General features: G+C 40.0%; 1 protein-coding gene and 1 long non-coding RNA gene across 2 annotated transcripts in view; one reads left to right on the top strand and one right to left on the bottom strand.

Annotated features, from left to right (window-relative positions):
* pan3 (poly(A) specific ribonuclease subunit PAN3) overlaps positions 1 to 23,582 on the top strand; it is an 86,781-nt gene that overhangs the window by 49,310 nt on the left and 13,889 nt on the right. The window contains 4 exon segments of the mRNA XM_034169056.1: positions 242 to 407; positions 680 to 767; positions 14,047 to 14,186; positions 16,289 to 16,418. Of these exon segments, the coding sequence (XP_034024947.1) occupies positions 242 to 407; positions 680 to 767; positions 14,047 to 14,186; positions 16,289 to 16,418 (524 nt within the window).
* LOC117509390 lies at positions 2,272 to 19,942 on the bottom strand. The gene is made up of 4 exons (XR_004560399.1): positions 19,842 to 19,942; positions 10,249 to 10,254; positions 8,182 to 8,186; positions 2,272 to 2,283 (listed from the first exon to the last, which is right to left on the bottom strand). It is a non-coding gene; the product is annotated as an uncharacterized LOC117509390 (long non-coding RNA).

Raw genomic sequence — 23,582 nt, 5'->3', positions numbered from 1 at the left:
TTTGTTTTTGAGCTGTTATACTTCCTGTGACGGCATTACGTATCATTTCTGTCATTACACTGAATTTGATTAGACTGATACATTTTATCGACAGCTTAACTGGAGATCTGGCAGACTTTTTTTTTAAATAAGACAAAAGAACTTTTTGAAGGAAAAATAAATTGATAGTTTCAGATTTTGTTCACCAAATATACAGATTTGAATGCTGCATTTTTGTGACTAAGCATGTCTCTATATGCAGGACAACATGAACCCCCCCCACCACGACAGCACGCGGGTCTGCTTCCGGAGTCTCTTATCTGGGCGTACATTGTCCAGCTCAGTTCGGCCCTACGCACTATTCATACAGCCGGCCTAGCCTGCCGTGTGATGGACCCCAGCAAGATTCTCATTACTGGCAAGACCAGGTACACGTTAAGATTTCAACACATCCTTTACTATGGGTAGGTTAAGGGTGGTTTTTTTTTTTTTTTTTTAATCAAAACTTGTCACACACATGACCATAAATGGTTGTGTGCAAAACTGCATGAAGTTCAGTTTCCTCCACAGTTGCCGTAAACAAACTATAAATATATCAAAAGCAGAAGCATACTTTCCGTGTGAACTTCCTTTTTCATAGCTATGTGGGTGTGTACACGTCACACAAGCTGTTGATAATAGTGGTTTCTTATCTCTGCAGGTTACGGGTGAACTGTGTTGGGATGTTTGATGTCTTAACATTTGATAACAGTCAGACCAATCATCTTGGGCTAATGCCACAATACCAGGTACTTCCTTTGCTGCAGTAGTCTTGCGACAAATTATTTTTGAGTATGCACTGTGTTGTGTAATTAGGATATTTTTATACAACCCCAATTCCAGTGAAGTTGGGACGTTGTATAAAATGTAAATAAAAACAGAATACAATGATTTGCAAATCCTCTTCAACCTATATTGAATTGAATACACCACAAAGACAAGATATTTAATGTTCAAACTGATAAACTTTATTGTTTTTGTGCAAATATTTGCTCATTTTGAAATGGATGCCTGCAACACGCTTCAAAAAAGTTGGGACTGTGGTATGTTTACCACTGCGTTACATCACCTTTCCTTCTAACAATACTCAATAAGCGTTTGGGAACTGAGGACACTAATTGTCAAAGCTTTGTAGGTGGAATTCTTTCCCATGCTTGCTTGATGTACGACTTCAGTTCAACAGTCCAGGGTCTTCGATGTCGTATTTTGTGCTTCATAATGCGTCACACATTTACAATGGGCGACAGGTCTGGACTGCAGGCACGGCAGTCTAGTACCCGCACTCTTTTACTACAAAGCCACACTGTTGTAACACGTGCAGAACATGGCTTGGCATTGTCTTACTGAAATAAGCAGGGACATCCCTGAAAAAGATGTTGATTCAATAGCAGCATGTGTTGCTCCAAAACCTGGATGTACCTTTCAGCATTGATGGTGCCATCACAGATGTGTAAGTTGGCCATGCCATGGGCACTAACACACCCCCATACCATCACAGATGTTGGCTTTTGAACTTTTCGCTGGTAACAATCTGGATGGTCTTTTTCCTCTTTTGTCCGGAGGACACGACGTCCATGATTTCCAAAAACAATTTGAAATGTTGACTCATCAGACCACAGCACACTTTCCACTTTGCGTCTGTCCATTTCAAATGAGCTCGGGCCCAGAGAAGGTGGCGGCGTTTCTGGATGCTGTTGATGTATGGCTTTCGCTTTGCATGGTAGAGTTTTAACTTACACTTGTAGATGTAGCAACGAACTGTGTTAACTGACAATGATTTTCTGAAGTGTTCCTGAGCCCACGAGGTAAGATCCTTTACACAATGTTGGTTTTAATGCAGTGCCACCTGAAGGATCGAAGGTCACAGGCATTCAGTGTTGGTTTTTGGCCTTGCCACTTAAGTGTAGAAAGTTCTCCAGATTCTTTGAATCTTCTAATAGTAACCTGCGTATTACACCTTTTGCTGTGCCATGGAGGAGACGCCCACGTAGGAGGCGTAAGCGTGGTGGAGTGTTGGTGAAAATCAGAACTTTCCTACGTAAGAATGGCAATTATGGATGCCCTGTAACAGCGATATGGAGGCAGCGCTGGCTTGTTCCTGTTTTGCCCAGTGGTACCGACGCCGGGTATCAGAGGACGCTGCTGTGGACCTTGGAGTGGCTCGACACTAGCAGGTTTCAAGCGAGTTGCTGCGGTGTCAACCAGGAAAACCTCTGTATGCCAGCTCGTTCTTCATTCATGAAGTAGGACACACTTCGTATGGCACTGCTAAATGTTAGATCGTGGCAAGTAAGACTTCATATTAAAACGACTTTTTCCGCTCTCGGCATTTGGACGCAATGTTTTTGACTGAGATTTGGATTCGCGCGGGTGAGTGTTCGGCTTTTTCTGAGCTCCTTCCACCAGACTGTTCTTTTATTAGCTCTACCCGTACCTGTGGAAAGGGTGGGGGGTTAGCCTCGGTGTTTAAATCTAGTCTTAAATGCTGTCAACTTGGAGTAAACGCTTTCTCCGGTTTTGAATTGCAGTTGATTGAGCTTCAGAGTAACTTGCCTGTCCTGTGTGCGCTGGTGTATAGACCTCCAAAGTTTAACAAAGATTTTATTATGGATTTCTCAGACTTTGTGGTTGAAATTGTTCTTAAGTGTGACCGTTTTTTTATAGTTGGTGATTTTAACATACATGTCTGTTGTGAATCTAAGCCTCTGGTCAAGGACTTTTTGAATACTATTGATTCTTTTAATCTTACACAGTGGGTCACTGGGCTCACGCATGAGAAAGGGCACTCTCTTGATCTTGTTCTGTCTTATGGCATGAATGTTTATATTGAGGACCTCTGTACAACGCAGATTTCAGACCACTTTCCTGTTTTATTTTCGGTAAAATTGCCTTGTGCTCCATCGATGACGTGCGCCCTGACGCGTATGCGGCGCGTAATTAACTCTCCAACGGCAGAGAAGTTCTCGAGCGCATTTATTTCCCTGGTGCCGACTTTGGATTTGTCAACTAGCTCAGTTGAAGAGACTATGGAAATGTTTAATTCAACTTGCATCTCTATTTTGGATTTGCTTGCGCCTTTGAAAATCCAAAAGGCTAAGTCTGCAGCTGAGCCTTGGTTAAATGACACCACTCATGCACTGAGGCGAGAATGTAGAATGGCTGAAAGGAGGTGGAAAAAGGATAAGCTTCGTGTGTCATTGGACATTTTAAGGGACTGTTTGTCAAATTATCAGAGAACAGTCAAATCTGCGAAAGCTGATTACATGTCAAATTTAATTGTCAAATATTAAGAGACCTCAGGTCCTGTTTAGTGTTTTAAACAAATTAGTGAATCCTGTGGAGTTAAACAGTGTTGTTTACTCTCAAGCATTGTGTGATAGCTTTCTTAACTTTTTTATTGATAAAATATCTGCCATCAGGGCTTCAACCTCTGCCTCTTTTGAGACAAATCCCTCCATGAACATAGTCTGTTCTATGGCTTTTGAGAGTTTTGAGCAAATTACTCTGTGATCTGTCTGTTGCTGTGCAAAAGCTCCGACCCTCTAGCTGTCCACTTGATTGTCTTCCTCCCAAACTGCTCAAATATGCATTTGATGTGGTTGGCCCTTATTTAATGAAGATCATGAATCTATCGCTGACTTCTGGCTGTGTCCCTAGTTCTTTTAAGCATGCGGTTGTTCAGCCCTTGCTTAAAAAGCAAAATTTGGACTCTGAAGTCCTTGCAAATTATAGGCCAATTTCTAAGTTGCCTTTTCTGTCCAAAATATTGGACAATTTGGTTTTTAAACAAATTCAAACTTACTTGGAGGCCAATGGCATTTTTGAAAAATTTCAATCTGGTTTTAAGTTGCGCCATAGCACTGAAACTGAACTTTTAAGAGTTTTAATGATTTAATTTTAACTGTTGATTCTGGTCATTCTATTGTTTTAATTCTTTTAGATTTAACAGCAGCGTTTGACACAGTTGACCATAAAATTCTGTTGTCGCGCCTTGAAAACCATGTTGGCATTAAAGGTACTGCCTTACGTTGGTTTACATCCTATTTGGAAAATCGGTCGTTTGCTGTGCACCTTTGGCCCTTATTCGTCTGACGTTGCCCCACTAAAATGCAGAGTACCACAGGGTTCCATTTTGGGCCCTTTGTTGTTTTCTCTGTATATGCTGCCACTCGGGTCAGTTTTTAGAAAATATAATATTCCTTTTCACTGCTTTGCAGATCTGCAAATTTATCTTCCGCTGTACCCGGGCAGAGACAGTTTTAAACTTTTGAATAATTGTTTGAAGGAAGTGAAGGACTGGTTGACCCATAACTGTCTTAATCTGAATGACTCTAAAACTGAGATTGTGGTATTTGGGAACTCATTTGATGCCACTGCTCTGAGCTCGCTGAGTAACGACTGCCACCCGTCTGTAAGGAATCTTGGTGTTGTCTTTGACAGTTCTTTTAAATTTGAAGAGCAAATTAACTCTGTAATCAAGTCTAGCTTTTTTCAGCTTCGTTTCTTGGGTAAAGTTAAATCCTATTTTCCCCAGGCTGACTTGGAGAGAGTGATTCATGCTTTTGTCACCTGTCGTTTGGACTGCTGTAACTCGATGTATTGTGGGCTAGATCAAATGTCCATTCACCGTCTGCAATTGGTTCAAAACGCCGCAGCACGGTTGCTTATGGGCACCAGAAAGCGGGACCACTCCTCCTGTAACTCCTGTACTGGCCTCTCTGCACTGGCTTCCAGTCAGTTACAGGATTCATTTCAAATTGTTGCTGTTGGTTTTTAAATGTTTAAATGGATTGGCTCCCTCTTACCTCTCCGAGCTTCTGTCGGTTCATGCTCCAGGTCGAAACATGAGATCGGGCAATCAACTGACTCTGGAAGTGCCGAGATCCTGGCTGAAAACCAGGGGAGACCGTGCATTTTCAGTGGCGGCTCCGAGACTCTGGAACAGGCTTCCTTTGAATGTCCGTATGGCCCTGTCTTTAAACATCTTCAGGTCTTGGTTAAAAACTCATTTGTTTGCTCTGGCTTTCGACTCAAGCTAGCCGATTCCTGATTTGGTTGTGATTATCATTTTAGCCATTTTGTTCCTGCTTTGTTTTTATGATTATTATTATTATTATTATTATTTTGGGTATGTCCAGCACTTTGGGCAGTTTTTCTGTATTAAATGTGCTATATAAATAAATTTGACATTGACATTGGACTGTAGATGATGGAAGCCCTAAATTCCTTACAATTGAACATTGAGAAACATTGTTCTTAAACTACTATTATTTTTCATGCAGTTGTTCACAAAGTGGTGATCCTCGCCCCATCTTTGCTTGTGAATGGCCAAGCTTTTTGGGGAGACTCCTTTTATACCCAATCATGACACTCACAATTAGTGTCCTCAGTTCCCAAATGCTTATTGACTGTTGTTAGAAGGAAAGGTGATGTAACACAGTGGTAAACATACCACTCTCCCAACTTTGTTGAAATGGGTTGCAGGCATCCATTTCAAAATGAGCAAGTATTTGTACAAAAACAATAAAGTTTATCAGTTTGAACATTATATATCTTGTCTTTGTGGTGTATTCAATTGAATATAGGTTGAAGAGGATTTGCAAATCATTGGTTTCTGTTTTTATTTACATTTTATGCCACGTCCCAATTTCATTGGAATTGGGGTTGTAGTTGGTCCTAAGAAGTTTGCGTGGGTTATTAAAAAAACAATACATTATATTTGCTGATACCTGCAGATACCCTGCTTTTATTTTAAGCAACACAATTTCTGTTCTTATTAATTGTAAATCACACCCCCCAAATGAGGAAATCAAAATGGAAAGATTTTTGTTGTTCCTAGTCATATAAACTGTGGAACAGTACAGATGCAGTGCTTTGTCCAAAAACAGATATGTAGCCTGACATGAACATACCCTTAATCAAATCCTAGGTTGACAGCTCAACTCCTGTGCAGCAGGGCCACATGCTAACACATACAGAAAGATCAAACCAAAACCATCACGCACATCTCATCAGTAGAAAACAGACTTACAATGGTGTGAAGAGAAGCAATCATGGAGTGTAGGTTATTGGACAAAAATCCAGGAGCATCTCAAAAAAATTGGATATCATGAAGAACTTGAGTATTTATTTATTTTTGCCAGTTATTTCAGAAAGTGAAAAGTTTAAATGTTCTTGACTCATTACATATAAATTAAAATGTATCAAGCTTTTTTGAATTTTAATTTTCATAATTAAGGCCTACAGCTGCAAAAAATTGCTCAGAATATTAACATATTTCATGAAATCAGTTTAAAAAAGGATTTATAACACAGAAATGTTGAACCTCTGAAAGGTTTGTTCATTTATGCAATCAGTACATGGTTGGGGCTCCCTTTGACTAAATTACTGTATTAATTAGGCATATGAATCCCATCACCGACAACGATTCAATATGCGTCTCGATACACTACCAGTGATACGATACATATAGCGATATGATTCACCCCTGTCCCCGATTCAATGCAATTTGATATGTATTTGATGGTGATTCAATTCCTCACGATGGGATTTGGTGCGATACGATTAATCAAATCAATTTTATTTATATAGTGCCAAATCACAGCAAACAGTTGCCCCAAGGCGCTTTATATTGTAAGGCAAAGCCATACAATAATTACGGAGAAACCCCAACGGTCAAAACGACTCCCTGTGAGCAAGCACTTGGCGACAGTGGGAAGGAAAAACTCCCTTTTAACAGGAAGAACCCTCCAGCAGAACCAGGCTCAGGGAGGGGCAGTCTTCTGCTGGGACTGGTTGGGGCTGAGGGAGAGAACCAAGAAAAAGACATGCTGTGGAAGAGAGCAGAGATCAATCACTAATGATTAAATGCAGAGTGGTGCATACAGAGCAAAAAGAGAAAGAAACACTCAGTGCGTCATGGGAACCCTCCAGCAGTCTAAGTCTATAGCAGCATAACTAAGGGATGGTTCAGGGTTACCTGATCCATCCCTAACTATAAGCTTTAGCAAAAAGGAAAGTTTTAAGCCTAATCTTAAAAGTAGAGAGGGTGTCTGTCTCCTTGATTCGAATTGGGAGCTGGTTCCAGAGGAGAGGAGCCTGAAAGCTGAAGGCTCTTCCTCCCATTCTACTCTTACAAACCCTAGGAACTACAAGTAAGCCTGCAGTCTGAGAGCGAAGCGCTCTATTGGGGTGATATGGTACTATGAGGTCCCTAAGATAAGATGGGACCTGATTATTCAAAACCTTATAAGTAAGAACAATTTTAAATTCTATTCTAGAATTAACAGGAAGCCAATGAAGAGAGGCCAATATGGGTGAGATATGCTCTCTTCTTCTAGTCCCTGTCAGTACTCTAGCTGCAGCATTTTGAATTAACTGAAAGCTTTTCAGGGAACTTTTAGGACAACCTGATAATAATGAATTACAGTAGTCCAGCCTAGAGGAAATAAATGCATGAATTAGTTTTTCAGCATCACTCTGAGACAAGACCTTTCTAATTTTAGAGATATTGCGCAAATGCAAAAAAGCAGTCCTACATATTTGTTTAATATGCGCTTTGAATGACATATCCTGATCAAAAATGACTCCAAGATTTCTCACAGTATTACTAGAGGTCAGGGTAATGCCATCCAGAGTAAGGATCTGGTTAGACACCATGTTTCTAAGATTTGTGGGACCAAGTACAATAACTTCAGTTTTATCTGAGTTTAAAAGCAGGAAATTAGAGGTCATCCATGTCTTTATGTCTGTAAGACAATCCTGCAGTTTAGCTAATTGGTGTGTGTCCTCTGGCTTCATGGATAGATAAAGCTGGGTATCATCTGCGTAACGATGAAAATTTAAGCAATGCTGTCTAATAATACTGCCTAAGGGAAGCATGTATAAAGTGAATAAAATTGGTCCTAGCACAGAACCTTGTGGAACTCCATAATTAACCTTAGTCTGTGAAGAAGGTTCCCCATTTACATGAACAAATTGTAATCTAGTAGATAAATATGATTCAAACCACCGCAGCGCAATGCCTTTAATACCTATGGCATGCTCTAATCTCTGTAATAAAATTTTATGGTCAACAGTATCAAAAGCAGCACTGAGGTCTAACAGAACAAGCACAGAGATGAGTCCACTGTCTGAGGCCATAAGATCATTTGTAACCTTCACTAATGCTGTTTCTGTACTATGATGAATTCTAAACCCTGACTGAAACTCTTCAAATAGACCATTCCTCTGCAGATGATCAGTTAGCTGTTTTACAACTACCCTTTCAAGACTTTTTGAGAGAAAAGGAAGGTTGGAGATTGGCCTATAATTAGCTAAGATAGCTGGGTCAAGTGATGGCTTTTTAAGTAATGGTTTAATTACTGCCACCTTAAAAGCCTGTGGTACATAGCCAACTAATAAAGATAGATTGATCATGTTTAAGATCGAAGCATTAATTAATGGTAGGGCTTCCTTGAGCAGCCTGATAGGAATGGGGTCTAATAGACATGTTGATGGTTTGGAGGAAGTAACTAATGAAAATAACTCAGAACAATCGGAGAGAAAGAGTCTAACCAAATACCGGCATCACTGAAAGCAGCCAAAGAGAACGATATGTCTTTGGGATGGTTATGAGTAATTTTTTCTCTAATAGTTAAAATTGTATTAGCAAAGAAAGTCATGAAGTCATTACTAGTTAAAGTTAAAGGAATACTCGGTTCTATAGAGCTCTGACTCTTTGTCAGCCTGGCTACAGTGCTGAAAAGAAACCTGCGGTTGTTCATATTTTCTTCAATTAGTGATGAGTAGTAAGATGTCCTAGCTTTATGGAGGGCTTTTTTATAGAGCAACAGACTCTTTTCCCAGGCTAAGTGAAGATCTTCTAAATTAGTGAGACACCATTTCCTCTCCAACTTACGGGTTATCTGCTTTAAGCTGCGAGTTTGTGAGTTATACCACGGAGTCAGGCACTTCTGATTTAAGGCTCTCTCTTTCAGAGGAGCGACAGCATCCAAACTTGTCCTCAATGAAGATATAAAACTTGACGAGATAATCTATCTCACTCACAGAGTTTAGGTAGCTACTCTGCCCTGTGTTGGTATATGGCATTGGAGAACATAAAGAAGGAATCATATCCTTAAACCTAGTTACGCTTTCTGAAAGACTTCTACTGTAATGAAACTTATTCCCCACTGCTGGGTAGTCCATCAAAGTAAATCTTATTAAGAAATGATCAGACAGAAGGGGGTTTTCAGGGAATACTGTTAAGTCTTCAATTTCCATACCATAAGTGAGAACAAGATCTAAGGTATGATTAAAGTGGTGGGTGGACTCATTTACATTTTGAGCAAAGCCATTCGAGTCTAACAATAGATTAAATGCAGTGTTGAGGCTGTCATTCTCAGCATCTGTGTAGATGTTAAAATCGCCCACTATAATGATCTTATCTGAGCTAAGCACTAAGTCAGACAAAAGGTCTGTAAATTCACAGAGAAACTCACAGTAACGACCAGGTGGACGATAGATAACAACAAATAAAACTGGTTTTTGGGACTTCCAATTTGGATGGACAAGACTAAGAGTCAAGCTTTCAAATGAATTAAACCTCTGTCTGGGTTTTTGATTAATTAATAAGCTGGAGTGGAAGATTTCTGCTAATCCTGTGCCTCGGCCCGTGCTACAAGCGTTCTGGCAGTTAGTGTGACTCGGGGGTGTTGACTCATTTAAACTAACATATTCATCCTGCTGTAACCAGGTTTCTGTAAGGCAGAATAAATCAATATGTTGATCATTTATTATATCATTTACTAACAGGGACTTAGAAGAGAGAGATCTAATGTTTAATAGACCACATTTAACTGTTTTAGTCTGTGGTGCAGTTGAAGGTGCTATATTATTTTTTCTTTTTGAGTTTTTATGCTTAAATAGATTTTTACTGGTTGTTGGTGGTCTGGGAGCAGGCACCGTCTCTACGGGGATGGGGTAATGAGGGGATGGCAGGGGGAGAGAAGCTGCAGAGAGGTGTGTAAGACTACAACTCTGCTTCCTGGTCCCAACCCTGGATAGTCACGGTTTGGAGGATTTAAGAAAATTGGCCAGATTTCTAGAAATGAGAGCTGCTCCATCCAAAGTGGGATGGAGCTTATGAGGTCTTCTTCTTACTTATAAGGTTTTGAATAATCAGGTCCCATCTTATCTTAGGGACCTCATAGTACCATATCACCCCAATAGAGCGCTTCGCTCTCAGACTGCAGGCTTACTTACAGTCCCAGCAGAAGACTGCCCCTCCCTGAGCCTGGTTCTGCTGGAGGTTTCTTCCTGTTAAAAGGGAGTTTTTCCTTCCCACTGTCACCAAGTGCTTGCTCACAGGGGGTCGTTTTGACCGTTGGGGTTTTTACGTAATTATTGTATGGCCTTGCCTTACAATATAAAGCGCCTTGGGGCAACTGTTTGTTGTGATTTGGCGCTATAAAAATAAAATTGATTGATTGATGGATGCCGTCTCTCCTAACAAGACCAGGTTTTCCCCAGAAGCTTTACCAATTATCTATGAAGCCCACCTCATTTTTTGGACACCACTCAGACAGCCAGCAATTCAAGGAGAACATGCGGCTAAACATGTCACTCCCAGTCCGATTGGGGAGGGGCCCAGAGAAAACTACAGAGTCCGACATTGTTTTTGCAAAGTTACACACCGATTCAATATTAATTTTAGTGACCTCCGATTGGCGTAACCGGTTGTCATTACTGCTGACGTGAATTACAATCTTACCAAATTTACGCTTAGCCTTAGCCAGCAGTTTCAAATTTCCTTCAGTGTCGCCTGCTCTGGCCCCCTGAAGACAATTGACTGTGGTTGCTGGTGTCGCTAACTTCACATTTGTCAAAACAGAGTTGCCGAGTGGGGAAAAAGGTTAGAGATGTGAACGGGTTGGCGGTGTACACGGGGTTTCTGTTTAGGACTACGCTTCCTCCTCACAGTCACCCAGTCAGCCTGCTTTCCTGGCTGCTCGGGATCTGCTGGAGGGGAACTAACGGCGGCTAAGCTACCTTGGTCCGCACCGACTACAGGGGCCTGGCTAGCTGTAGGATTTTTTTCAAGGTGCGGAGCCGAGTCCCCAAAGCCTCCAAAGCTACGAATAAGCTACACTTATTACAAGTACCATTACTGCTAAAGGAGGCCGAGGAATAACTAAACATTTCACACCCAGAGCAGAAAAGTGCAGGAGAGACAGGAGAAGCCGCCATGCTAAACCGGCTAAGAGCTAGTAGCTGCGCTAAACTAGCAGATTCCTAAAAACACACAAAGTGAGTAATGTGTAAATAATTTAGAGGTGATTCAGCAGAGGGTGTGCTTTAGTTAAGGCACGTGAAGATTACACTGTGAAACAAATCGTTATCTAGATCAATCTAACTGCGCAGATTAAACAGCTAACAGATACAGCAAAACACCGCTGTGCTCCGGAACAGGAAGTGATACAATACCGCAGTGAGAATGATGGGTATTGATAAGATTTTATCTATCGTTTCCACTTATCGATCCGATTCTTTATCGATTCCCTTATCAATACCTCTTGTGAATTTTCTGTGTACTAAAAGTAGGCTTTACAGCAGGGGTGGCCAAGTTCAGTCCTTGAGAGCCACCTTCCTGACACTCTTAGTTGTTTCCCTGCTCCAACACACCTGAATCACAAATTTCACAAATGGCAAAAATCACAAAAATTCACAAATTTACATTTTTTATGATCCACCTGTAATATTCAGTGATGACTCACAAATATACGTTAGCCAGGGAACTGCTGCGGAAACTTTTGTCTGGTGCCAATGGAACACACAAAGGTGACAATTTTCCCCACTTATGTATCATAGGAGGTTGCATGTCGGTTAAAGGATTAAGGGAGATGACAGATGTTACCTCAACATTCAATGAACAATGTACAATGAAATTTTGCACTTTCCAGATTTCACATTCCATTAGTTGAAAATTGTTATTATGAAGTCATTTTTCGGAATGAGTAAGCATTTTTCTGCAGAACAGAGTTGAAGCTTTTCTTCAGGAAAGATATACCAGCTGAATTACATGTCCAGCAAACAGGCTGGGATTAAGTCCGATTGGAAAAATTTAAAAGGTGGAAATGAAGAAAATTGTTTCATGATAGAGCTCAGTGTGCAGAGCTGGTCTCTCAGATGCTATTCTACAAAGTTGGAGACCACTTGATGATGTACAGTGCATCCGGAAAGAATTCACAGCGCTTCAGTGTTTCCATATTTTATGTTACACACTTATTCCAAGATGCATGAAATTAATTTTTTCCTCAACATTCTACACACAATACCCCATAATGACAGTGTGAAACAAGTTTTTTTTTTTTTTAGATTTTTGCAAATTTGTTAAAATAAAAAAACTAAAAAAAATAAATAAAAATAAAAATCACATGCTACATAAGTATTTACAGCCTTTGCCATGAAGTTCAAAATTGAGCTAAAGTGCATCTTGTTTCCACTGATCATCCTTGAGATGTTTCTACAGCTTAATTAGAGTCCAGCTGGGGTAAATTCAGTTGATTGGACATGATTTGTAAAGACACACACCTGTCTACATATAAGGTTCCACAGTTGACAGTGCATGTCACAGCTCAAACCAAGCATGACGTCAAAAGAATTGTCTGTAGACATCTGAGACAGGATTGTCTCAAGGCACAAATCTTGGGAAAGATACAGAAACATTTCTGCTGCCTTGAAGGTTCGAATGAGCACAGTGTCCTCCATCATCTGTAAATGGAAAAAGTTCAAATCCACTAAGACTCTTCCTACAGCTGGCCGCACATTTAAAGTGAGTGATCAGGGAGAAGGACCTTAGTCAGGGAGGTGACCAAGAAGCTAATGGTCATTTTGTTAGAGCTCCAGCATTCCTTTGTGGAGAGAGGAGAACCTTTCAGAATGACAACCATATCTGCACCAATCAGGTCTGTATGGTAGAGTGGTTAGACAGAAGCTACTCCTTAGTAAAAGGCACATGGCAGCCTGTCTGGAGTTTGCCAAAAGACACCTTAAGGACTCTCAGACCATGAGAAGTGGTTTGATCAGACAAAAATTGACCTCTTTGGCATGAATGCCAGACATGTTTGGAGGAAACCAGGCACTACGGTGAAGCATTTAGGTGGCAGCATCATGCTGTGGGGATGTTTTTCAGCAGCAGCAGCTGGGAGACTAGTCAGGATTGAGGGAAAGATGAATGCAGCAATGTACAGAGACATCCTGGTTGAAAACCTGCTCCAGAGTGCTCTTGACCTCAGACTGGGGTGACAGTTCATCTTTTAGCAGGACAGTGACCCTAACCACACAGCCAAGATATCAAAAGAGTGGCTTCAGGACAACTCTGTGAATGTCCTTGAGTGGCCCAGTCGGAGCCCAGACCTGAATCTGATTGAACATCTCTATAGAGATCTGAAAATGGCTGTGCACTGATGCTCCCCATCCAACCTGATGGAGCTTGAAAGGTGCTGCAAAGACGAATGGACAAAACTGCCTAAAATTAGATGCGCCAAGCTTGTCGCATCATATTTAAGAAGACCCGAGGCTGTAATTGCTGCCAAAGATGCATCAACAATGTATTGAGCAAATGATGTGAATATTTCTGGACATGTTTTTTTTTAAATACATTTGCAAAAAAACAAAAACAAAAAAAACAATCTTTTTTCCATCTTGTCATTATGGGATGTTGTGAGTAGAATTTTGAGGGGGATAAATTAATTTACTCCAGTTTGGAATAAATCAGTAACATAACAAAATGTGGAAAACGGAAGCGCCATGAATACTTTTCAGATGCACTGTATGTCATAGCTAAAACCTAGTGTGTGTGTGAGGTTTTTTTTTTTTTTTGCTGGTATCAAGCAATAGCAAAGCGATTGTTATTTTAAGGCAGTTGCATCACATTTATCATCCATTTGGTTGCAAGTGTGAATTAAGCATGCGAGTAAAGAGTGTGGAAGGTGTGAAGTCAAAGCTTGTAGGTTTATGTCATGTGTTTTTGTGATGTTCTTGCAGCAAGCAGACCTGGTGTCCCTGGGGAAAGTGGTGCTGGCGCTGGCTTGTAACTCTCTGACTGGCATTCATAGGGAGAACCTGCAGAAGGCCATGGAGCTGGTGTCCATCAACTACTCTTCAGACCTCAAAAACCTCATTCTGTGAGAAGGGGTGGGGTTGGAGGGGACTTATTTTCTGTTTTATTCTGGATCTTGTTACAAAATGCACATATGTGGAAGCATCTGCATTTGATGCCCTTCTCCACTTTTTTTTTTTACATCTGAATACAGGATTCGCAAAACACTTTTGCAAGTGTTTTGATTTTCTCCCCGCACACATTCAGTTTCTTACAGATCAGGAAGTCACCGTAGTCATGGCCATAAAAGATGGAAAACTTTCTGTCACACCGATCAGTGCATGACAAATTATCTGTTTTTTTTTGTTTTTTTTAAAGTGGGAATTTCAGAGTATACAGTGAATGCATTGTAAACTTGTGAATTTATCAATGAACAGGATCAGGTGTGGTCCTTTGCCCAAGTTTCCTATGAGGAACACTTACATGGCAAAATGTATCAGCATATATATTACATTTTGTACATATAAAGCAGAATTTGGACACACAAAGGTTTTCAGCTTTAAAATTTGTGCTGATCTATAACACCAATAGTCAGTTTTTTTCTGACATTTTGAATTGATTGTGTGATAATCAAATACAATTGTTCATGGCATGTATTGTAAAAAAAAAATGATCACATTGATAATTTTATACTTAATGGGCCTCATGTATCAATGTGGCGCACATGTGGCGTAAATTTACGGTGTACACCAAAGTTGTCGTGACATGTATCAAGCAGTGCGCACCTGCCCATTTCCGGCGTACACCTGACGTGACCTTGATAAATGCGGCGGGTGAAAACAATCGTAATTATAATAAACACGCCCATAAATATTCAGACTCCGCTTCAGACACACCCTCATTTTACGACATGGAAGCCAGGAAGACAGCAAAGAAAAAGAACTCCACCAATCACGAGGCGTGCCAATAGAGCGTCAAAAGTGGCTGTCGTATTAATTGTTTTGTAGTATAATCAAAAAAGTTACAGTGGTCCCTCGTTTATCGCGGGAGTTTAGTCAGCGTTATTTTTACAATTATTATAGACGTTTTAAAGCTGTAAACACTCTCAACGTTCAAACCTTAGTCGAAAAATAAGACCAACCTGTTTTCAGGCCCAAACATTTGTTTGAGAAATAAAAATAGAACGTTTGCCTATAAATAATTATGGCTTTTAGAACTAACGAATTTAATTCTAACGATCAATGTACGAGGTTGGACACATAAGAAATTATTAATAGTGACTGACCAGTATTTCACAGTTCCTCTGATCGCGCCTCTTCGTCCTGGCGCCGCGCCTTTTTCCTCTGAGTCAAACCTCGCTGCAGGTGTCTTTGTCCGAGTGAAGGACGCGGTTGTGGGTAGTTCTTGGCGCTCTTTTTTCTTCTGGGCGAGGAGATTCTTATAAACAGACATGCAGACCACAATGCACTATAAAAAAAAAAAAAAAAAAAAAAAAGCATGCAAAATTGGACTAAAAAAATCCGTGAAACTGCGAGGCCACGAACGGTGAACCGCGTTATAGCGAGGGACCACTGTATTCTCTTCACGTCAATTCTGGACATGTGGATATTTGCTAGCTCAATTAATAAGACATGCCTAATTTTTCAGATTTCTTTATTTTTAAAATGTATTTATTTATTTTATTGTAACAAACGAATGGAGAAGACAAAACCTGATTGCAGCACAGGCGAAGGGAATGACAACAGTTGTAATAATGAATTTCATTGTCTAAAACGATCACACCACATAAAGTTAAGCTCAGCGCTGCTCTGGCTCCAGGCTGTGGAGAAAAAGGCGAGCAGCGCTTTTTTATTAATACAACAATTTGTATTAATTATTATGTAGTATAATCAGGAAAGTGTTATTTATGTAACATATGCATTGATTTGTATGATGGCACTGTTTATCATGTTGATCATTTACATTTTTATGTGGATTCCAGTGCTGGTTCATTTTAGTGTATAATTTACACCACCTCTCGACCTGGTGTATATTTTCAGTGCAGCGTATGCCAACGACCACATTGATAAATGCCATGTAGCGCAGCCATTTTGGCGTACACCCCGTATACGCTCAAATATCGCCGTACGTAATGTTGATACATGAGGCCCAATGTGTCTCACCTTTAGGCAAACTGTTTTTGTGCAGGTATCTGCTGACAGAACAGTCTCGCCTGCGCAGCGTCAACGATATTATGCCAATGATCGGAGCTAGATTCTATACACAACTGGATGCATCGCAGATGAGGAATGATGTCATAGAGGAAGACCTGGCTAAGGTATGAAAAAGTTTCATCCAAAAGAAAAAAAAAGTCCATGTTCCAACAGACATAAATATGCAACTGTACAATGTTATATATATATATATATATATATATATATAAATATTATTATTTAAGTTTTTGTGTTAGAGTTCTTTGGAACGTAAAAAAATATAACAAAACAAAAAACAACAGTTAACAAAGGTTGAGTTCAGAATTGAGACCCAGAATCTTATAACTCACATGTTATCAATTCCAGCATGATTTTCTGACAGTTCCATGTTGCAAAGACTTGTCATTACATTACATCATGTCTGATGCCATGATGTAAAACTCTGCATCTTGGAAAATCTCTGTAGTCCTACATTTATCCACACAGAAACATGATCAGGAATCAAGAAGCAGAATCAGTAATAGCATTGATATAGACTAAAATCTAATCATTTTCTGTCACTAAGTAACAGTTATACTTGTTGTCTTTTCAATACAGTGGTACATGACGGCAACATGAATGTTGTCTGTAATGTGTCCAGTTTGCAGTGAATACTTGGAATACAACAGTTTCTCTGTTTGTTAAGGAGGTTGTTTTGTGAGCAGCAGATTTTATGGTAAATTTATCATTTTGCGTACTGCACATGTAGTGTTGAAACCTTATGACATGTAGCACATTGTTGTAGTAGTAGTAGGTATATAGATGGTACATGGCTAGCAAGAACAGAGGTGTGGGTTTCATACTGTCATATGCACGCACATGCAGGCATTGGGTCTCCTGCTTTCTGCATGAATGTAAAACCAACCAACTTTAAGTGTTTTAAAACAACCACAGTGGACCAAAGTGCTGTACAGAATAAATTTAACACAATGCTAAAATACCCTCAGCCGTATGAGCCTTGTCGTCTTTATAATTTGCAGTTGTTCAATTAATTATTAAGATCCTGTTGTCTTACATACAATTTGTACATGTTGAGTGAAGCCCCTCTATTAAACAGTCAGTGAAAAACAATATTTACATTTTAACAGCGTCTCCAGGAGGATTTGCGTGTGCGTGTAGATGAGCATTTGATAAAACCAGAAGTTATGCAAATCAAGGAATGATTGTAGAGCACCCTCTGTGCATTTGCTGGTATTAATGAGACAAATTGAACTCCATAGGAAGTTAGCTTTGAGTTAGTGGAAGGTAGCGTGCACATTAATGTCGCAAAATGTGTTATCAGGTCATAAAGAGTTTTCTGTTTTATTACGTTTATTTCTCACTGTCTTTTACATAATATATGACAAAGGATATATTTACACCAAACAAACCAGAGTTTTGCAGCTAGCTACCAACCTGTGATGTCACCATGCTAACGTCTGCAAAATAAGTTCAGAGGTGTTTTTAGGTTCCAAAAACTGTGTTTTTGGTTTTAGAAGTGTTTAATTCTCGCTAGCTTTTACATAATATATGAGAGATATGCAAAACAAAAAGCAAAGTGGTTTTGAAGAGACCAGCCACTGACGTCACGGTGCAGCTCTACTCTGATTGTCTGTCATCCCCCGCCACTCAAAAACAAAGCAGAACAGATTCAAACACAATGCGACATTTTAGCCTCTTAAAATACCTCTTAACATACGCCAAGGTTTGCTTATCTTTGAGCTTGTCCAAGGTCTGTGTCCCAAGAATGTTCCCTGTCAATTTGAAGACTGCGGCAGTACTGGAACTGGACTTACACTGAACACAGACGGATGCCAGGTCTTCGCAGTGCCCGATGGCGAAATGTTGGCCTCGGGTAAAAATCGTCTTGAAAGACATAGCAGTTCAAGACATACAATTGTAAATTAAATACAGCCAAAATAATTACAAGCCATAAAACATGAGTAAAAATAACCATACGACAAAAGCAATAACATTAAATCCAATAAACAAATGAATGAAGTCAACAGCTTAATGGGTGTCAAAGGCCAAGGAGAAGAGAGAAGTTTTCTGAAGAGATTTAAAAACTGATAGAGATGAGGCCTGTCTGATTTGCTGAGGCAGGTTGTTCCATAATTTTGGAGCTGCAATAGTGAATGCACGGGCTCCTCTGAGCTTCCGATTACTTTTAGGCACACCCAGGAGCAGCTGCTCAGCTGACGTGAGAAAGTGGGTGGGTTTATTAGAGTATATAGAGGTAGGGCCGGGCAGCGTATTCAGGAATTTAAAAATAAAGAATTGTAAAATGAATCCTAAAATATATGGCTAAAATGGGGGAAATGTGCTCATATTTTCATGTGCCAGTTAAGACATGCTGCAGCGTTCTGTACCATCTACAGATGGGCGATAGAGGACACACTAACCGCCATATACAGTGCATTACTGTAATCCAGCCAAGTCGTAACAAAGGCATGGATTACTGCCTCATAGTGTTGCCTGTTCTTATCATTAAATTTTAAAAAGTTTAGAGCCATCCAGGCTTTTATGTCATCAAGACACTTGACTAATGCAATGACAGAGTGTGCATCATTACTTTTAAGAGACACATACATTTGACAGTCATCCGCATAACAGTGCATACCATGCTTCCGAAGTATAGAACCAAGCGGGTCGATATAGAGAGGGAAGAGGGCCTACAACTGAGCCTTGTGGGACCCCACGCGAGAGAGGAGCAGAGGAGGACACAGAGTCACCAAGGCTGACACAGAAAGTTCAGTCTGCCAAGTACGATCTGAACCACTCCACTCCAGTGCTATGCCCCTGATGCCCACCCACTGCTCCAACCGAGAGATCAGGATTTCGTGGTCCACTGTGTCAAATGCAGCAGTTAAATCTAAAAGCACGAGAATAACAGTCACCAGAGTATCATTTAAAAACTTACATGAGCTGTCTTAGTGCTGTGCAGGGTTTTAAAATGATTGAAAAACCTCAAGAATAGTGTTCTTTCAGAAAAGCCATTAATTGACGGTAAATTATCTTCTTGAGGATTTTTGAAAGAAAAGGCAGATTGGAGATAGACCTGAAAGTGGCAAGAACTGCAGGATCTTGCCCAGGTTTTTTAATCAGAGGTCACAATACTGCCTGTTTACAATTTTCCGGGACCACACCTGAGGACAGACTGCAAGAACAGTCCTACAGTGTGGAAAACATCTTTAAATACCGTAGTTTCCAGACTATAAGCCACTACTTTTTTCACACGCTTTGAGCACTGTGGCTTAAACAATGATGTGGCTAATTTATGTATTTTTATAGGCTTTCTCATAAGTCAGAATACTTCAATTGATGCTGTCCGTTGATTGGCTGAAAGCTACGGTCCTCATGTGGCGTAAATTCACACACCAAGTAAATATGAAGTCTTACCCATACATTTTAGTGGATGCATCATCACCTCCTGAAGAAATACTATCCACATAAAGCCTCCTGATTTTGGAAAATGACATCTGAAAATACTTTAATTCCTTGTCGTGGCTGAAGACAAGTCCCTATAGAACAGGGCTATTCAACTATATTTTTCCAGGGGCCAAATTTGTCAGAATACTATGATCTGTGGGCCGGACATTCTCGTGACCTGTACTATTACTCTCGGATGTACAATTGAGAGAAATGCTACTGCATTTCTTTTTCCCTTTTTATTTAACAGAACATCAAAAGTATATACTAATGAAGTCATTGAGTGTGGGGAAAGTGCAGCAGCCTGTCATTAAGATCACATGCAAAAATGTCTAGGTTTTTTATTTTTTTTATTTTTATGAAAGCAGTCAGCTTTTCAACCATGGGTTAAAGTTCTCCGTCAACACGACGGATTTACGTCATTTGGAAAATTTAACCACACATACGCGCGGGCGTGTTGTGGGGCCGAAATATGATAGTTTCACTGTCAAAGCAACATCCCATTCTGCGCTAATCAAAACAGCAGCAATGTCTGCATGGACTGTGGAGGAAAGGACTGTGTGAATTTTCCTTCCTCTCCGCTCTGTTTACTGCTTGCCATGAGCCGCGGTCTTTCTCCTCTGTCTTTGTGAGAACATTGGCAGACACTCCCCAAGTAGAGCGGGGTGTGGCTTTGCTTTGAACCAATGAAGCATTGATCTGTCTCACTGCTTCGATGGTTTGTTGTATTATTTCGCTTTATCTTAATTTTCCCCTGCTAAAACCCTATGTCTATGAGTAATATTTACCTTTTTATATTAAACCGACATGTTATGGTCTTCTAAAACAGTTGACAGATGTATTTTATAACTTAAGAACGGGACCGATGCTAACGCGTTAGCATGTCTATGGCGTTTTCAATGTTAAAGTTAGCATTACGCTGTTCGCATCTCAGCACAGTTTGTGCATTTTTTTTCTGTATAATAAATAATTAATGGCTTAGTGTTTGTTGTCGTAAGTCAAATGTATTATGAATTGTAGTAATTTTTTATTTTTATTTATATATTAATAGCAGCAACAACAAAAGTAATAACTAATATTGCTACAATACAATTTTATAGAAACAGACAAAAAGAACCCGATAAAACAAACCACAACAGAAAAGGTAAAACCAACTAACAATGAACATGAATAAATAAATAAATATAGAAATAAATGTTTCCTGTGAGCACCCAGTGACTCTTACACCTCCACTTCATCCCTGTTTTAAGTTTAATGAAATTTGTTTGTCAAACCACATCTAAACTGTTTTTACACAAGAAAAAATAAATCAAATGCAGTGAACTGCACATATACACATATTACACTTTAGTCAGGCCTTTAAAATACTTTTGTGGACTCTTGCTGTAATATGTTTGTGGTTGAGATAGTTGCTGTAGGCATCTAAAAATGCTCATAATCGAGTGAAACCTGATGGAAATCTCTTTGTGGTGTGTCGGTGATGTATGTATGTGCAAAATAAAACACTACTCCAGGTATGTTTTTGACGAGAATACGAGCTCAAACATTGATGCGTGACAAAGGCCTTTTAATAACTCACTTCAAGAAATAATGGCAAAACTCACATGTAAGTAAAAAAACAAAAAAAAACAAAAAAAAAAATGATTGATTACTAAAATAATCATTAGTTGCAGCTCTAGTTTGTTTCACGACAGGGCATTTTACCGATTAAATGTGAATACGCCAGTTTTGAGTTTCTCAGTGCGCTCCGGTCCACACTCATACTGCTACCACCCACAGAATGGGTTCCCTTGTGACACAAGCTAGATCAGCTGATTACCCCCCCCCCCCCCCATAAAAAAAATGTAATTGGCGCGATAACGCGTCTTTGGCGCTGAGCGTTACTATCTGAAAAGACGTGTTTAAGCGTCAATGGCACTCAATGAGTTAAAATTCACCAGAATGTACAAAATTTGACTTGCTCTTTTAAAAAATTTCTGTGGGAAATCCCCCAGACCCCCATAGTTTGAAGAGAGTTTTCTTTGTTTCAGAGGGCTTCATACCCATTAAAATTCACCAGAATATACAAAATTTGACTCGTTCTTTTAAAAAAATTCTGGAGGAGATCCCCCAGACCCCCCATAATCAATACTGAGTTTTTACTTAACAGATTGAAGTGTTTTATTTGTTTCAGAGAGCTTCATACCTGTTAAAATTCACCAGAATACATAAAATTTGACTTGGCCACCACCACCACCCTTTTATGTACCTTTATGTTCAGGTTTTGCATTCTTTTATGCTTTGTCTGTCTCTCCTTAGAGGCTATTTAAAATAGATTTGCATGCTGTATAATGTATTTATTGAGGAAAAAACAGTGTGTGCCCCACTACGCCACATTTTAGGGAATTGCTGTCATTGATTTTTGCCAGGAAAAAATTTCAGTCAGCGAAAATTTATTGCTTTAACCCATGTTTTCAACCACATCAGCCACTGTTTTATCCTCCCCTGAAGACTCAGATTAAGACCATTCAAATGATGCATGAAATCACTAAAAAATAAAAAAAAAACTTAAAAAGCACATTTCTGAGACAAATTTCTCATCCAGCATTTTTGTCAGAAATGTTTCAGCTTTCTTGTGCTTGCATTCACATAGAAAGGTGATAATTTTCTCCCTCAGTTCACAGACCACCTGACATTGTGTAAAAGTAGGTCAGAGTGCTCAGTTGACATATCAACAAGTAGTCTGTGAAACAACCTGTGCTGAAGACTGGATGTTGCTCTGATAAAGTTCACTGCAGCAATCACAGAGTCCATGGTAGTTTTCAACTCACCACTAAGCTGAGAGCAGAGGACACTCTGGTGAACGAGACAGTGGACAGACTGTAGTTTTGGTGCAACAGCAGACAGTTGTGCAGACAGTCCTTTGATCCTTCTTGTCATTGAGGGAGCTCCATCTGTAACCAGCAGGTTAACACGCTCCAGATCCAGTCCATTGTCTTTAAAAAAAAAAAAAAGCAATAATCTTTTAGAAAATTATTTCCCCTGTTGTTTGGCCTTCCAGTGGAATTAGATCCTCCTTGAAACAGACACCGTCGAAAAACCGCACGTAGAAAGTGTTGTGCTGTATTGGAGCTGTCAGTTGACTCATCCACAGCCAGCTAAAACATCCAGTCGTCTTGCAGCTGTATCTGACAGAGGGATTGACTTGATTGAAGACATTACCTGCTGTTTCAGCTTGTCGTCCGCTACCACCTCGTCGACGGCAGCTAATATACATTCTTTCACTGTTTCGGAGTCAGTGAACGCATTTTCTTTTTAGCAAGAACCCACGCAACACGCAGGGATGCTGCTGTTGTATTCTGTTGCAGAGTGCAGCTACGGGAGAAGATTGCAGTGGTTCACTTGTAGTTCATATTAAGTCCTTTTATTTTTATTTGATGAGCATCAGAACCCGGTGAATATTCATTGTCAAAACGGGAGTGAGCCGTAATGAAGTGCCTCCGCACATTATATTCCTTATTCACCAAGCAACAGTCAGAACACAGCAGGCACATAGGATTGCCTTCGGCATTTTCTACGTGCACATATTTACCAGTCCAGTCATTACTAAATCTTCTATTTTCGTTGTCAACTTTACGTCTCTCCTCCTTTGAACGTGCCCCGCTGTCGTCTTCTCCTTCGTTCGAGTTTACTGGCAGTTTGCAAACCAATACGGTACATTACCGCCACCAACTGTTGGAGTGCCCCGCAATTCCTTCAATTGGCGAATGCGCTTTGTAGCGGCTTTTGATCGTGTATTTCTTAATATTTATAGGTAAATGGGCCAAACTTATTAAAAGGCCGGTTCTGGCCCGCAGGCCACC

This window comes from Thalassophryne amazonica, chromosome 1, assembly GCF_902500255.1.
Source record: "Thalassophryne amazonica chromosome 1, fThaAma1.1, whole genome shotgun sequence".
Taxonomy (NCBI): domain Eukaryota; kingdom Metazoa; phylum Chordata; class Actinopteri; order Batrachoidiformes; family Batrachoididae; genus Thalassophryne; species Thalassophryne amazonica.
This window is presented reverse-complemented; position numbering and strand designations above follow the sequence as displayed.